The following is a 15299-nucleotide window of genomic DNA, read 5'->3' on the forward strand; positions in this document are numbered from 1 at the left end:
CATTGGAAAAGTGACACCTTTGTAAATGCATCATTTTTTTAGATTCATAGAGCTGTACATGGAAACAGACCCTTCGGTCCAACTACTTTCTTATTATGATATCAGTGTGGTCCAATATTAAATGATGATTTGCATGGGAGCCCTTTTAAGAAGCAAGAGTGTGCGTAATAGCGAAAGCATGCTGACACTAGATCTGAGGAAATTAGCAAATGGTTTAATATCTGTAATGGGCTCTATTATTATGGGAGTGAGAGACCATCTTTGGACCGCAGGAAATCTGATGGTAGTTGTAAATGTTATTTGGGCTTCTTTTATGAATGTAATGAATGTCTGCTGGTGTAATAATCTCTGTGCTATGTAAGGACCCAAAATTAAAATCTGTAATATGAGATCGTGACACACTTGTTCATTATTCATTTTAATAAGTTGCATTCTTTATGTACTTGGGCTTTTTAAAATTTTCACTTTTCCTTTCCGTTATTTCCTTATTTGCACAATATTATTAGTGACATATATGGAGATAAGGAGTGAAAATTCAGTAAGAAGTTTTGACCTTGGCCCCTCTGATTAGTCTGAGCATTCTAGAGACTAATTAATGTGCAACAATGGCTGAACTCTGAGAGCCAGTTAACTATGGGTTGTTGGAGTATAACTGGCAATGGAAATTCGAATGTCAAAGGCGAGGAAATTTTAAGCTTTTGGTTTGGGATGATGGCTTCACATACCATTTATAGAGCCATTTTTACATTCATAGTGGAAATCGTTGGTTGAACGTTATAAAACATCCACAATTCTACTTTTGTAAGCTATGGAAATCTTGAATGGAGAAAATATTGTACTATATCCATTGAATATAAATCAAGGAATCAAATGTTTTAGTTGCTTCCCTTTATCAAATTTCTATTTTGCCCAAATCACTGAAACCTGGTTGAAGATTATTACTGTAGTAGTGGATGTTCTTAAATATTGCCATTATTCTCATTGAATTTGAAAGTTGGTGTAGACTGTAACTTTTACTATTTTTTAAAAAAAAACCATCTGTTGAAAATTTGACTAGTGGAAATGCACCAAAAGCTGTACAGGAACTATTTAGAGCAACCCTTAGATGGATGCTTCACGATGCTGATTTGTACACCAGTAGACAGTGGTGATGGTAGGTATAGATGTAATTTGGGCTGCTTTTATGAATGTAATTAATGTCTGCTGGTGTAATAATTTCTGTGCTATGTTAAGACCCAAATTTAAATGCTATAAACAAGTATAAAACCACCTTTTCCTGGGGACAACTGAGCCAGCTTATTTCTCAATTTTGATGTTACATAATTTTGCAGAATATAATAGCTGATTATACACAGTATAAACATGATGCCCAATGCTTTTGTGGCCTATGAATCTGGCTCTTGGCATAGACATCTGATTGGGCACTTACGTTTGAGTTCAATTTTTTTAAAATCATCGTTTATATCTTAATGACTTGATCTTGACAGCTTGTTGCATTTTCCATTGAAGCAACCCTCTTGAGTGAGTGTAAACTGCATCATACCAATTAATGTTTGTTAGATTATCCAGTGTACCACATAGGTATTTCCTGGATGTAAATAAACTTAATGTTGAATAATAATTGTAATGAAAGAATTTCGGTTGATTTACACAAGATGTAAGGTGTTCAATTAAGTTTGATTATTTTTGTATTTATATTGTTCTTGTCTTTCCTATTTCTAGGCAAGCAGAGGCCCTAAAGGCTGACATGACTGGTAAGATTAACTTTGTATATTTTAATTCTGTTCTATTTCTACAAGCATGATTTTGAATGGAGCTTAATGCCTATAGTTTTACGATTGAGTAACTGCTTCAAGTTGCAGTGGCTGTTAACTGTCATAATGTCATAGTGAAAACTGTATATCAGGTTACTATTGATAAATTGTGTTGCAACATAAAATGTAGTGCTACATGATGGTGATCCTTGGGGTACTTTAAGAGCTTCTTTCACCACTGAGGCTTTATATTCTCCTTTCTTTCCCTCTGTGTAGCAATCGCTAAAGAATTTTCTGCTGTTGTTGCTGAATTTCCATGTGTAATGTAAACCTTTAGTTCCAAGGATGAGGCTTCATCCATTGTCACCAGTATTTAAATATTTTCCATTGTGTCATACTGGGTGTTAAGTTGAAAGTCAGAGTTGGCTCATCTGCACTATTTTGCTTTTATTTAGTAATTGCTGGAAATCTGAAGAAGTAGCAGAAAATGCTAGAGAAACTCACCATTAGGTGAGAGACAATTGAAGTTTTGAGTCCAGTTTGATGATTCTTTGGAACCCGATGAAGAGTCTTATTGGACTTAATTAACTGTTTTTCTCTCTTGTACAAAACTTAACCAGTTGAGGTGGGCCAGCATCCAGAGCTTGTAACTGGACGGTACAGAGATGGAGCTATGCTGAAGGAGAAAACCCCAACTAAACATGTTTTTACCTAAAAAGGTTTAACCAGTGCATTGATTCAGATGTGCCATGAAAAGGTGGCTGACATAAACAGATACCTTGTCTAATTGAACTGACGGCACAATGCCACCCAAGAAATGTGAATGGTTCATTCTGCCCAAGGAGACAGTGCATCGCATCTATTTTGGCATGCATCTAGAGGCAATCTCTTGCTGAGCACAGGGTATGAGCACAATGGAGTAGGTTCAGTAATCCGATCTGATGACTTGTTTTGAAGCATTGCCCATAGGTCTGAGTCAAGTTGGTGTATGATAATGTAACTTTTGAGGATATCCGAACTGCAGCAGAAAACTTGAGATCTGGTTGATGACCTGAAGATGTACAGTTGGTAGAGTGACCATCCAGTAACTGAATCTGGTACATGAAACCCACTGAGAAGCTGGTGCCATGAGTAGAGGAGAGCTAGACGTCAGAATGACAAACTGATGGAATCCCAGCTTTTGTCTATAAATAAAATAATTGAAGTGCAGCATGTGAAAGAAGTTGGTCAAGATCAGTAGTACGGTGGTTAGCACTGTTGCCTCTCAGTGACAAGGCCTTAGGTTGATTTTACCCTCTGGTGACTGTACATGTGAAGTTTGTACATTCTTCATAGAGAAAGTGAGGACTGCAGATGGTGGAGATCAGAGTCGAGAGTGTGGTGCTGGAAAAGCAGAGCAGGTCAGGCAGCATCTGAGGAGCAAGAGAATCGACTTTTCGGGCATAAGCTGTTCAGGTATGTGATTCTCCTCCTCTGATGCTGCCTGACCTGCTCTGCTTTTCCAGCACCACATTCTCAACACATTCTCCGTAGTGTCCAGGGTTTTGTAGGTTAACTGGATTAGCCATGGGAAATGCAAAGATACACTGATAGGGTAGGGGATGGGATGCACTTTGGTGGGTAGGTGTGGACTCAGGCCAAATGGTCTGCATCCAGACTAGAGATTCTATTAGTCTAAGATTATTGCAATGAGAAATTTGAGGCAATAGTGCAGAAACAAAGGAATCCATTGATGAAGTTTAATGTGTCTGAATAAGTGAATCTCATAGTTGGATAACAGGAGAATGTTGAAAAGAGTGTGTGTGATCCAGTAAATCTAGCACCATAGTTGAAGAGAACAGGGATGAATAACGTACTGAATTGTCATATTTGTAACAATGAGCAAGTTGAAGTTGGAAATCAGGGACATTTTTAAGTGCAGTTAAGCTAAAATAAAACAAGTGTCAAAATATGTAGAGGCTAGTACATTTGTACACTTACCAAACTTTAATACTGCCTTTTTAAAGAATTGTTTTCTTGTGACTCAAAAAAGTAGCTACCCATCTGTTTGTTTATGGCATTGTTAGGTTGTTCTGAAAACATAATTGCTCAATTTTAATTCAATAGGGGGGAATAAAAGGTCTGGAATTAAGAGTCTAATGACCATGAACCCATTGTTAGTTGTTGGAAAAACGCATCTGGTTCACTAATATTCTTTAGGGAAGGAACCTGCCATCCTTACCTGGTCTGGCCTACATGTGACTCCAAACCTACAGCAGTGCAGTTGACCCTTAACTGCCTTTGGGCAATTGGGAATGAGCAATAAATGTTGTCCTAGACAGTGACGCCCATGTTCCATGAATTAATAAAAACAATTTCTTTAATAATGAAACTTTCAGCTCTTGTCAATCTTGCAGAAAACACATGACAACGACTGGCATCTGCACGTTTGTAGTTAAATGTAAAACTCTTGAGGTAGCTGTCGGAGATACCTTGCTTCTCCAAATGGTGTGCTGTTATCACCCATCACGGATGGATTCATGACTCAGATGATGGCAATTTCCTGAGCTAGAGATATTTTTCGAGTCTCCTCTTAAATTGTGCAAGACCATGCAGCAATCATGATGATATTGCTTAGGCTGGCTTCAAGGTATCCACCTTCGGAAAACATAGAAAGCAAGATGAGTAAACCATTTAGTCCTTTGAGCCTGCTCTGCAATTCAATATGATTGTGGTTGATCAAGCAACTCACTACCTTGTTCCTGTTTCCTCCCCAGATTTTTTGATCCCTTTAGCCATAAGAATTATATCTAATTCCTTTTTGAAACATTGGATATTTTGCTCTCGACCTCTTACTGTGGCAGAAAATTCAAGTCGCACCATTCTCAGTGAAAAGAATTTTTCATTTCAGTCTTTAATTGTCAACCCTGTGTTCCTAGACTGTGACCCTGATTCTGGAGTCTGCGGTCATCAGGAACATCCTTGCTGCACTTACCCTGTTAGAATTTTATAAGTAAGAGAGCTCCTCCCCCCCCCCCCCCCCCTCCGCGCCACCTTTTCCTCCGATAAGGAGAGCAGAACTGCAAAGTATCATATTTTCAAACCAACAAGATATACTTCATTCGGAAAATCTAATGAGAATACTGGTGGTTGCCCATTAGTTCTGCATTAAAAAGAACTAAAAAGTCAGTACTTTTGTATTCAGAAATCTATTTTTCACAATGGAGTAAGTGATGATTATTGGTAGGCAACATCCCTGGCTCTGAGAAAAGTTTAATGTGAAGACTCATTATCTATGAAAGCTTTCATTGGAGATTTTTGTTTCCTATTTGCTTTTTATCTCTCATTAATTTCAAATGCATTGTTCAGTCTTCATTTTGCTTTCTGTACATGATTTAAATCCAGTTTATGTTTCCTTCTTTATACTTCCTGGTTTGCAGTCTTCAAGGCAAGGAATCGCACTGTGAATGGTGAGACACTTGGAACTACCAAAGATCAGAGGCACTGTGGTGTTCATTTTCACAGGTCTCTGAAGGCAGCAAGGCAGATAGATGAGATGTTGAAGCATTTGGGACACTTTTCTTTATTAGTCAATTATTAGACACTAGGCATAGAATACAAGAACAGGGAGTTTGTGCTAGAACTGTGTAAAATACTGGTTAGGCCACAGCTGAACTATAGTGTGATTCTGGTCACCACATTATAAGAAAGATGAGATTGTCTCTGCACCTCTCAAATTCAATTTGCTGAGATGTTGCCTGGGCTGCAGTGTCTGAGTTCTGAAGGAATTTTGGATAGGCTGGCTTTGTTTTCCTTGAAACAACGAAGGTTGAGAGGGGACTTGATTGCAGAGCTTAGTGTAGATAAGGTGTTTTTTCCTGTATGGTTAAAGATTTAAAATAAGAAATAAAAGTCTGAGGAGAATTGAGAAGTTTTTTTTCCCCGCTGTGTGGTGGGAGTCTGAAACTTACTGCTTGAAAGTGTGTTTGAAACAGAAGCATTCATAACGTTTAAGCAATATTGAGATATTAATTTGCATTGAGATAGCCTAAAGGTTATGGCCCTAAAGCTGGAAGATGGGATTGCTGTTGTCAGATCTTTGGTGCAGACTCAGTGGGCCAATTAGCCTACATCTACTCTGTGAAAGGTTCCTCATAATAGATTAGTTGTCAAGGTTAGATCACACAGAATACAGGGAATACTAGCCATTTGTATAAATAACTGGCTTGAAGGTAGAAAACATAGGGTGGTGTTGGAGGGTTGCATTTTAGACTAGAAACCTGTGATCAGTGATGTGGCACAAGGATTGGTGCTGGGTCCACTGCTTTTCACATTTTTATGTAATGATTTGTATGAACTTAGGAGGTATGGTTAGTAAGTTTTGCAGATGACTGGAGGAGTAGTGGACAGCGAGGAAGGTTATTTCAGAGTACAATGGGGATCTTAATCAGATGGGCCAATGGGCCAAGGAGTGACAGATAAAGTTTAATTTAGATAGGTGTGAGGTGCTGTATTTTGGAAAGGCAAATCAGGGCAGGACTTGTACACTTAATGGTAAAGTCCTGGGGAGTGTTGCTGAACAAAGAGACCTTGGAATGCGGGTTCATAGTTCCTTGAAAGTGGATTCGCAGGTAGGTAAGAAAGTAAAAAAGTTGTTTGATATGCTTGCCTTTTTTGATCAGTTCATTGAGTATAGGAGTTGGGTGATCATGTTGTAGCTGTGTAGGATATTGGTTAGACCACTTCTAGAATACTGCATTCAATACTAGTCTCCCCGCTATAGAGCGGATGTTGTGAAACTTGAAAGGGTTCAGAAAAGAGTTGCAAGGATATTGCAAGGTTTAAGGATTTGGGCCACAGGGAGAGGCATAATAGGCTTGGCCTGTTTACACAGGGAGGCTGAGGGGTGACCTTCTAGAGGTTTATAAAATCGTAAGGGGCATGGATAGGATGAATAGCCAGGTCGTTTCTCTGGGGTGGGGGAGTCCAAAGGTTAGAGTGCATGGGTTTAGGATGAGAGGGGAAAGATTTAAAAGGGCCCTAAGGGGCAACTTTTTCATGTAGAGAGTGATGCGTGTATGAAATGTGCTGCCAGAGAAAATGGTAGAGGCTAGTATAATAACTTTTAAAAGGCATCTGGATGGGTATATGGTTGGGAACAGTTTAGAGGGATATGGGCCAAATGCTGGCAAATAGGATTAGATTAATTTAGGATATTTGGTTGGCATGCACGTGTTGGAATGAAGGGTCTGTTTCTGTACTGTACAATTCTAACTGTGCATGCCTGAGGATAAGAGTGTAAATATCTCACCATAACAAACCTGGCTCTTTCTCTTCAGTTCATGTCTGAAAGCAAGCCTTTTTTTATGTATTTAAGGTTACACAGTTTTATCAAATGTGGAAGTGGTTCAATTTTCCCGACTTTCATTCAGAGTAGGAATGTTGGGAGGCATCAATGCAAGTTACATTGGTAAATACCATGTTTAATCATTCATAAAATTAATTGAACTTTTCAGCTAAATTTATTGAGAAATGTTTGCCTGGAGGCTTGTCAAAGATGAAAGATTTCACATGCAGATTTATAAATTGATTTTTAAAAATCTTATAAACATTTTATAACATTCACACGGAGGATTTCACTTTTTACCACTTGTCTAAAATGAGCAAAACCTATAACATTTAACTCTGGTTCAGATTAGATACTCAGTGGAACGGTCTATTTAATTTTTGATTGCTGAAACAGAATGAACTGTGAATGCTTCACTGATTAATGATACTGTCAGGAAAAATCCAAATGATATTCCATGAAAAGTTAGTGGTTTTCATCTTTAGTATTTTGAAGAGTTTTATTCCCCTGTGTATCAAATTATTGTTTATGTATATATTGCGCTACAAAATACATTTGCTTAATGACTGGTACAATCTATATATCTGATTTTACATTTGTGCAACTTCTAATGAGCAGTTTATTCTAATTTTTTTCAGGGCCTCACTACATTTAAAAGTACTTGTGTTGAAAATGATTATGGCTTGCTGATTCTTTCCTCACCAAAACATTCACTATAAGCAGGAAATAGAGTTTAACATTTAAAGTTTGAACTTTTCCATTGTGTTTTAACAATCCTAAGTATTTGGCAATTATAGTTCTGCACTTTTCCATCTTTACATGTTTACAGCTAACATTGTGTGAATCTGTTTTCACACCAATATCAATCTTTGTGCAAAACTACCAACGTTGCTATTGAATTAGATCTATGGCCATGACAGTTCTCCACTTTCCCATTTATTCATCCCTTGCCCCTGCTTGCTCTCAACCCTCCTGCTGTTTCTCAGTATTAAGTGTTAATTGTGTCTGTCTGGTCTTATCATCAATACTTATTTGTGAGCGACTTGACTTCGAGTAAATTTAGCCCATGAGGAAAGGATTCTAAATAATTGAGTCCAGAATACCAAGTTCTTATTTTGTGAAGTGGTGAAGTTTAAACATTGTCATCTCATGAGACATTCATGGACATACTATTGAACTTGCATTGTGAATTGATTGAAATCTATGTGCATGCTGTTTGGTCACATTAAAAACATAGATACTGCTTTCATTTTCCTTCTCAGTGAATATATGGTTTAGCCATTTGCTTTAATTTGTTTGTGTGACCTTTGTAACAGTGCTGTGGCTTAGAGGTTATTTTGTCCTAGTTTCTTTTGAGAGAGAAATTGAGCAAGAGATGGATAGCTGGCCAGTTAAGATCACATGAGTAAACTATTTGGGACCCCTTGGATTGTTTTTTAAACAATGGATGTGGCCAGATCTCAAGATCAGAATTTCTGGGTTTTAGAATTTCAGTAGCATCAGCAGCTACTGGGGTCTCAATAAAGTTGGAAGCTTTAGTAAATGTCTCCTGGCTGCTACTGGCCTGTATTTTCAGATCATTTTAGTTGATAAAACATATTTTAATGTACTGACTTTTTAAAAGGAAAACCATTGCATACAATTTTTTAAAAATAATTTGATTCCAAGAAGGAAAAACATAGCTGGAAAGATGCATTTTTTTTTTACAGATTGACATAAAACATTTTTTTTGTGACAGATTCAAAGCTGGGTCCGGCTGAAGTCTGGACTTCCAGGCAAGCTCTACAGGACCTCTACCAAAAGATGCTGGTCACAGATTTGGAGTATGCACTGGATAAGAAGGTGGAGCAGGATCTGTAAGTATGCAATGAGTTCTGGTGATGTCACAAATATCACTTCTGTCACTGCTTCAATTTTCCATTTGGTTGATGCACTTGTTTGATCGTAGTTGTTTAAAGATGCAAGTTAAATTGCTCACCTGCAGTAGGAAGAAACAGAAGAAAACAGGACCTAAGATTTGTAATTTATTTTGCTTAGACTCTATTCCACTGTATTTGATCCATATACTGCTGATCTATTACTAACATCTGGTTACATTATACTGATTTGTGTGGTAATGTTAGCCATTTTGGAAAGCAACTGCAGTAAGCAGAGTTGGCAGACAAACATGTTGAATAAACCCCTTGTAGGTGGTAAACTAAAAAGTTAAAAGCAGTGTTTATTCATTTACCTTCATATATTGAAACAACTTACAACTGGTCTAAAATAAAACTAATACTGTAAGTTAGGTTATTTTAATTATAATGGAAAATGTAATTCTCATGAATATAACATTAGCTTTTGTGGACCATAGAAGATGTCTTGTAATCATTATGAGCTCATACACTGTTAAAAGTCCAGTTACAACTCCTTGAACAAGTTCTAACTTTTTTTTGAAGATTTTTATAGCGAGATCGGAAAAATGCAAGTTTTTATCTATTCTCTAGCTACCTAGGGATTACACACTGTGGCCTCCTAACAGCACATAACTTGGAGGAGTGTAGACTCACTGACAGCAAATTTTCACTTTGTGCCCACTTGCAAATGTCTTGGCATTTACTATCATTACCTAAATAAGAGTTTTGTCCCCATCACCACTACAAAATGCATATGAAAATTCAAAAGAAGTATTCTATCTTTGTCTTTGCACTTCAGTCTTTCCTCCTTGTGCTTTCGTTTACATCGATGCACTTCCATCATCTATATCGATATTCCTAAATTTTGTTCATGCCCTTCCCTATGTTCTCATGGAGGTATAAACCTATAAAATGGAGCTCTTCTAACTTTGTCAGATGGAAAATAATTAAGTCCTAGAATGTGGTCAATTTCAAAATTCAACATTTTAAAATTATCAATCAGATGAATAGGAATGGGTGATTTCATTTGCAAGCGGAGTTGTTGATTAAAGCAGAAAACAACCTAAACAAATGAAAAAGATGTATAATTTTTTTTTAAAAAATGGAAGCAACATTTATGCTTGTTTATTGCAAAGAATTGCAGTTTTGAGTCCTTAGCCGTTTCATCTTGAAACACTTACCTGAGAAGTAATAATCATCCCAAAAACAGAAAGCATTGGCAACCATAATTTTGTTAGCACTTTAAAACTATACAAATAAATCTTTGGAATGTTTTATTTTTGTTTTCTCTGCATTACAATTCAGAGCTTTTATAATAGCTCCAAAAAATATCATTGATTAATTTGCCTTTGTTCAGCTATCTATATGAAAGTTGTGAGGGCAGATGTCACTTTTGGGGGAGGGGGTGAGATTTTGTCTTGTTCTTTCTGACCTGGATCTGTAAATTTAAAATGAACTCCTAACCTGAAAGCTTTCTGACCAACCAAGTTACACTGATGTTTCAAAAAGGACAGGGGTGAGATTTAAACAAAATTCCAGCTCAGCAGATGAATAACATTTTAACATTTTTAAAAAACTCACTACAGTCATACGTAGAGAGACAGAATATTAATAACCAATAGAGTCATAGAATTGTACAGCACGGAAACAGACCCTTCAGTCCAACCCTTCTATGCCGACCAGATGTCCCAACCCAATCCAGTCCCATTTGCCAGCACTTGGCCTATATCCCTGTAAACCCTTCCCATTCATATACCCATCCAGATGCATTTAAATGTTTTACTTGTACTAGCTTCCACCACTTCCCTACGCACCACCCTCTGTGAAAAAGTTATCCCTTTTTAAATCTTTTCCCCTCTCACCCTAAACCTTTGCCCTCTAGTTCTGGACACCCCCACTCCAGGGAAGAGAGTTTGTCTATTTATCCTATTCATATCCCTCATGATTTTATAAACCCCTATGAGGTCACCCCTTGGCCTCCGACGCTCCAGGGAGAACTGCCCCAGCCTATTCAGCCTCTCCTTATAGCTCAAACCCTCCAACCCTGACAACATCCTTGTAAATCTTTTCTGAACTCTTTCAAATTGCACAATATCCTTCCTATTGGAAGGAGACCAGAATTGCACGCAATATTCCAAAAGTGGCCTAACCAACGTCCTGTATAGCCGCAACATGGTCTCCCAATTCCTATACTCAGTGCTTTGACCAATAAAGTAAAGCATACCAAACAGCTTCACTATCCTATCGACCTGAGAATCTACTTGTCAAGGAGCTATGAACCTGCACTCCAAGGTCTCTTTGTTCAGCAACACTCCCTTGGACCTTAACCATAAGTCGTGCTAAGCTTTCCCAAAATGCAGCACCTCGCATTTATCTAAATTAACCCCCATCTGCCGCTCTTCAGCCCATTTGCCCTTCTGACCAAGATCCCATTGTAATCTAAGGTAACCTCATTCTCTGTCTACTACACTTCCAATTTTGGTGTCATCTGTAAACTTACTAACTATACCTCCTATGTTCATTTCCAAATCATTTATGTAAATGACGAATAGTAAAGGATCCAGCACCAATCTTTGTGGCACTCCACTGGTTACAGGCCTCCAATCTGAAAAACAACCTACCACCATCACTATCGGACTTCTGCCTTTGAACCAGTTCTGTATGCAAATGACTAGTTAGATTAGATTACTTAGTGTGGAAACAGGCCCTTCGGCCCAACAAGTCCACACCGACCCGCCGAAGCGCAACCCACCCATACCCCTACATTTACCTCTTACCTAACACTATGGGCAATTTAGCATGGCCAATTCACCTGACCCGCACATCTTTGGATTGTGGGAGGAAACCAGAGCACCCGGAGGAAACCCACACAGACACGGGGAGAACATGAATTCGACTGGGACAACACTACTATTATAAGGCAAGCCAAACAGAGAACAGCCAGGGAATTCCTAGAGGCATGGCACTCATCCACAGATTCTATCAACAAACACATCGACCTGGACCCAATATGCCTGCCACTGCAGCGGACAGCAACTGACAACCGGAAGCGGCAGAGACAAGCCGCTGTAAGTGCCTGAGGAAACATCACGGAAGCGCTTCACAGGAGGCTCCCAAGCACTGAGGATGTCACCTAGAAAGGGGACGAAATGTTTGCAACAAAAACTCCCAGCTTGGCGATCAGAACCACAACAATGAACACCCGAGCTACAAATCTTCTCCCAAACTTAGAGAGGTGGGACATACCACATAGCTTCACCGGAGACTCACTCTGATGATATTATCGAGTATGGTGATAAAACGTCTAAAAACAAATCTTCCAGCTCAGCAAGCTAACTTAGATGCAAATGTCAGTTATGTTTAATTTGACCTGATTTAAGTCACACTGTGTAGACAATTATTGATTTATAATACTGAATCAAACCTACTGGAAGTATAACCTTCATCCAGCTTCATTATGGTTTTATGGTATTATAATGCTTTTAAGATCACTGATTGAAAACATAATTTTTGGTTTCAATATTTTTCTCTTCAATATTAAGTATTGATTTCTCATTATCGTCAAACGCACTAACCTCACTGCTTTCTCCATCCTGTAGTGGAGGCAGTGTTTGCCTGTACCATTCTAACAAAACTTCACTTTGTGCTAAGGGAAAAATAGTTCTTGTAAGGTGAGGGAAAGCTGGTTGGACAGCATTTAATTTGTTAATTAGAGACTTTAAATTGGCTGTCTTTCTAAAAATGTTGATAGATATACTTTTTGTAATGTGCTTGGTGTTGTATTTTAACTTGAATTAAAGTGAAAGCCAATTATTTAAAAGCCATGTAACTTGTTAAATTTTTGTACAAGCTGTTGAAGAAAATTAAATTGTTTTCTTAAAATTTAAGAAAAGTTGCTGAAATGCTGTGAGCACATGTAATAGTCTCGAAGTTTTTAATTTTAATGGTTAATTTATTATTTATTGTAGCTGGAATCATGCCTTCAAAAATCAAATTACAACACTACAGGGGCAGGCCAAAAACCGAGCCAATCCTAACCGCAGTGAGGTACAGGCCAATCTTTCGCTCTTCTTAGAGGCAGCTAGTGGCTTCTACACACAGGTGAGTCCTGAAGACAATTTTGGGATTTCACTGGGAAAAGTAAATAATTGGTCTAATCTTTAGTGGATCAGTCAGCTTAGTTGGGTGGTAACCTAAATTTGTCTGGCTTATCTCAGAGTAAAATTCAATGGAATTGTGAAAACTACAGTAGCAACTGGGTAATTTATATTCTGCGCTGAAAAATGTGGTGCTGGAAAAACACAGCATCTGAGGAGTAGGAGAATCGACGTTTCGGGCATAAGCCCTTCATTTCTGCTCCTCGGATGCTGCCTGACCTGCTGTGTTTTTCCAGCACCATATTTTTCAACTCTGGTACTCCAGCTTCTGCAGTCCTCACTTTCTCCTAGTTAATCTGTGTTCTGCGCTTCAGGCAATCGGAAGTTTGGATTCCTCCCTGATGTTATGTTGTTAATTAGTGATGTGGGGAGATGCTGTCTGACACTACAAGGAGTAGTGTGGTAGGTGAAGTAGAGAGATTTTCATAGTAGCAGTTACTGATTTTGATATTTGTAGAAATAAACAAAGTTTTTAATTGTCCACTGGGGAGAAAGCGCTGAGCCAACTATTGGTTTTGAAACTGACGACAAGGCCCCAGGACTGATCGCCTACATCCTCGTGTCTGAAAGGAAGTGGCATCAGAGATAGTGGATCCATTCATTATAACATTTCCAACATTTAGGGAATTTTGGAAAATTTTGTTAGATTAGAAAGGTGCCAATTTGATGATTTTTTTAAAAAGGGAGGGAGACAGACAGGAAACTATAGATCAGTTAGTTTAATGTCTTTCTTTTGTGAAATTGTTAGAATGCATTATTATGGAAGTAATAATAAGAATTTTGAAAGACAAAGCATAATCCATCAGAGTCACCATGGTTTTATGAAGGGCAAATCATGTTTGACTAACTTGCTGGAATTCTTTGAAATCATGTTTGACTAACTTGCTATTATTTGTGATATAGGGAGAGGCTGAGTAGGCTGGCAAATGGGACTAGATTAGGTAGGATATCTGGTCAGCATGGACAAGTTGGACCGAAGGGTCTGTTTCTGTGCTGTACACCTCTGACTCTATGTAAATAGCAACGTGGATAGTGGGTATTCTGTCGATGTATATCTGGACTTCCAAAAGGCATTTGATAAAGTGTTGCACAAAAAGTTAATATAAGACAAGATCACATGGGATTTGGTGTAATATATTAGCTTGGATAGAAGTTTGATTAACCAACAGAAAGCAGAGAGTCCAGATAAATATCTTTTCCTGGTTGGCAAGATGCAACCAGTAGAGTGCCACAGGGTTTGGTTTTCAGGCCCCGACTATTTACAATCTGTATTAATAAACTTACACGCAGGGATGGAAGGCACTGCAGCCAAATTTGTAGATGACACTAAAATAAGTGGGAAAATAATTCGTAGTGAAGAAGTTTTAAATTGCAAGTAGGTATGGATAGATTAGATGATTGGGCTAAAATTTGGCTGATAGATAACCTCACACTTATTCATGTTACATTCTATTTTGGTGTGAAGAATAGACAGGCAATTATAATTTAAATAGAGAAAACATTGAGTGCTTTGGTGCAGAGTCATCTGGGTGTCCTTGTGTCTGAATTGCAGCAAACTAGTATGCAGGTAATAAGGGAACCAAATTGAGTTTTGGCATTTATCACTGGAGGAATAAAGTATAAAAGTAGGAAAGTGTTGCTGCAACTGTGCAAGGCATTAATGAGTTCACATCTGGAGTATTGCATTGAACTTTGGTCCTCTTAATTGAGAAGGAATATAGCTGCATTACAGACATTTCAGAGGAGAGTTACTAGATTGATGCTAGGGATGCAAGGGATTTGTCTTATGAAGAGAGAGCAGTTTAGGTCTATACCCTCCTCGAATTAGAAGAATGAGAGGAGATCTAGTTGAGGTATCTAAGATATATTCAAGAGAATTGACAAAGTAGATGTAGAGCAAATGTTTCCCCCTTCTGGGCAACTTAGAATGAGATACCTTAGTTTAGGATAAGGGAACAGATGAGGAATAACTTCTGTCTAAGGGTCAGAAAAGGGCTGAGATGAGATCAGCCACGACCGTATTGAATGATGGAGTAAGCTCAAGGGGCTGAATTACCTAGAATCATACAGCATAGAAACAGACTGTTCGGTCCAGCTAAAACATGCTGACCACGTTTCCCTCACTAAACTAGTCCAACTTGCCTGCGTTTGGCCCTTATCCTCTAAA

At 38.2% G+C, this 15299-nt stretch overlaps 1 protein-coding gene across 3 annotated transcripts in view; it reads left to right on the plus strand.

The window, feature by feature from the left end:
• smg7 (SMG7 nonsense mediated mRNA decay factor) overlaps positions 1-15299 on the plus strand; it is a 139327-nt gene that overhangs the window by 49905 nt on the left and 74123 nt on the right. For all 3 annotated transcript variants that reach the window (XM_060830316.1, XM_060830314.1, XM_060830315.1), the window contains exons 2-4: positions 1723-1754; positions 8819-8936; positions 12944-13076. In XM_060830316.1, the coding sequence (XP_060686299.1) occupies positions 1723-1754; positions 8819-8936; positions 12944-13076 (283 nt within the window). The remainder of the gene's footprint in view (positions 1-1722; positions 1755-8818; positions 8937-12943; positions 13077-15299) is intronic.

Source organism: Hemiscyllium ocellatum, chromosome 9, assembly GCF_020745735.1.
Source record: "Hemiscyllium ocellatum isolate sHemOce1 chromosome 9, sHemOce1.pat.X.cur, whole genome shotgun sequence".
Classification (NCBI taxonomy): Eukaryota; Metazoa; Chordata; class Chondrichthyes; order Orectolobiformes; family Hemiscylliidae; genus Hemiscyllium; species Hemiscyllium ocellatum.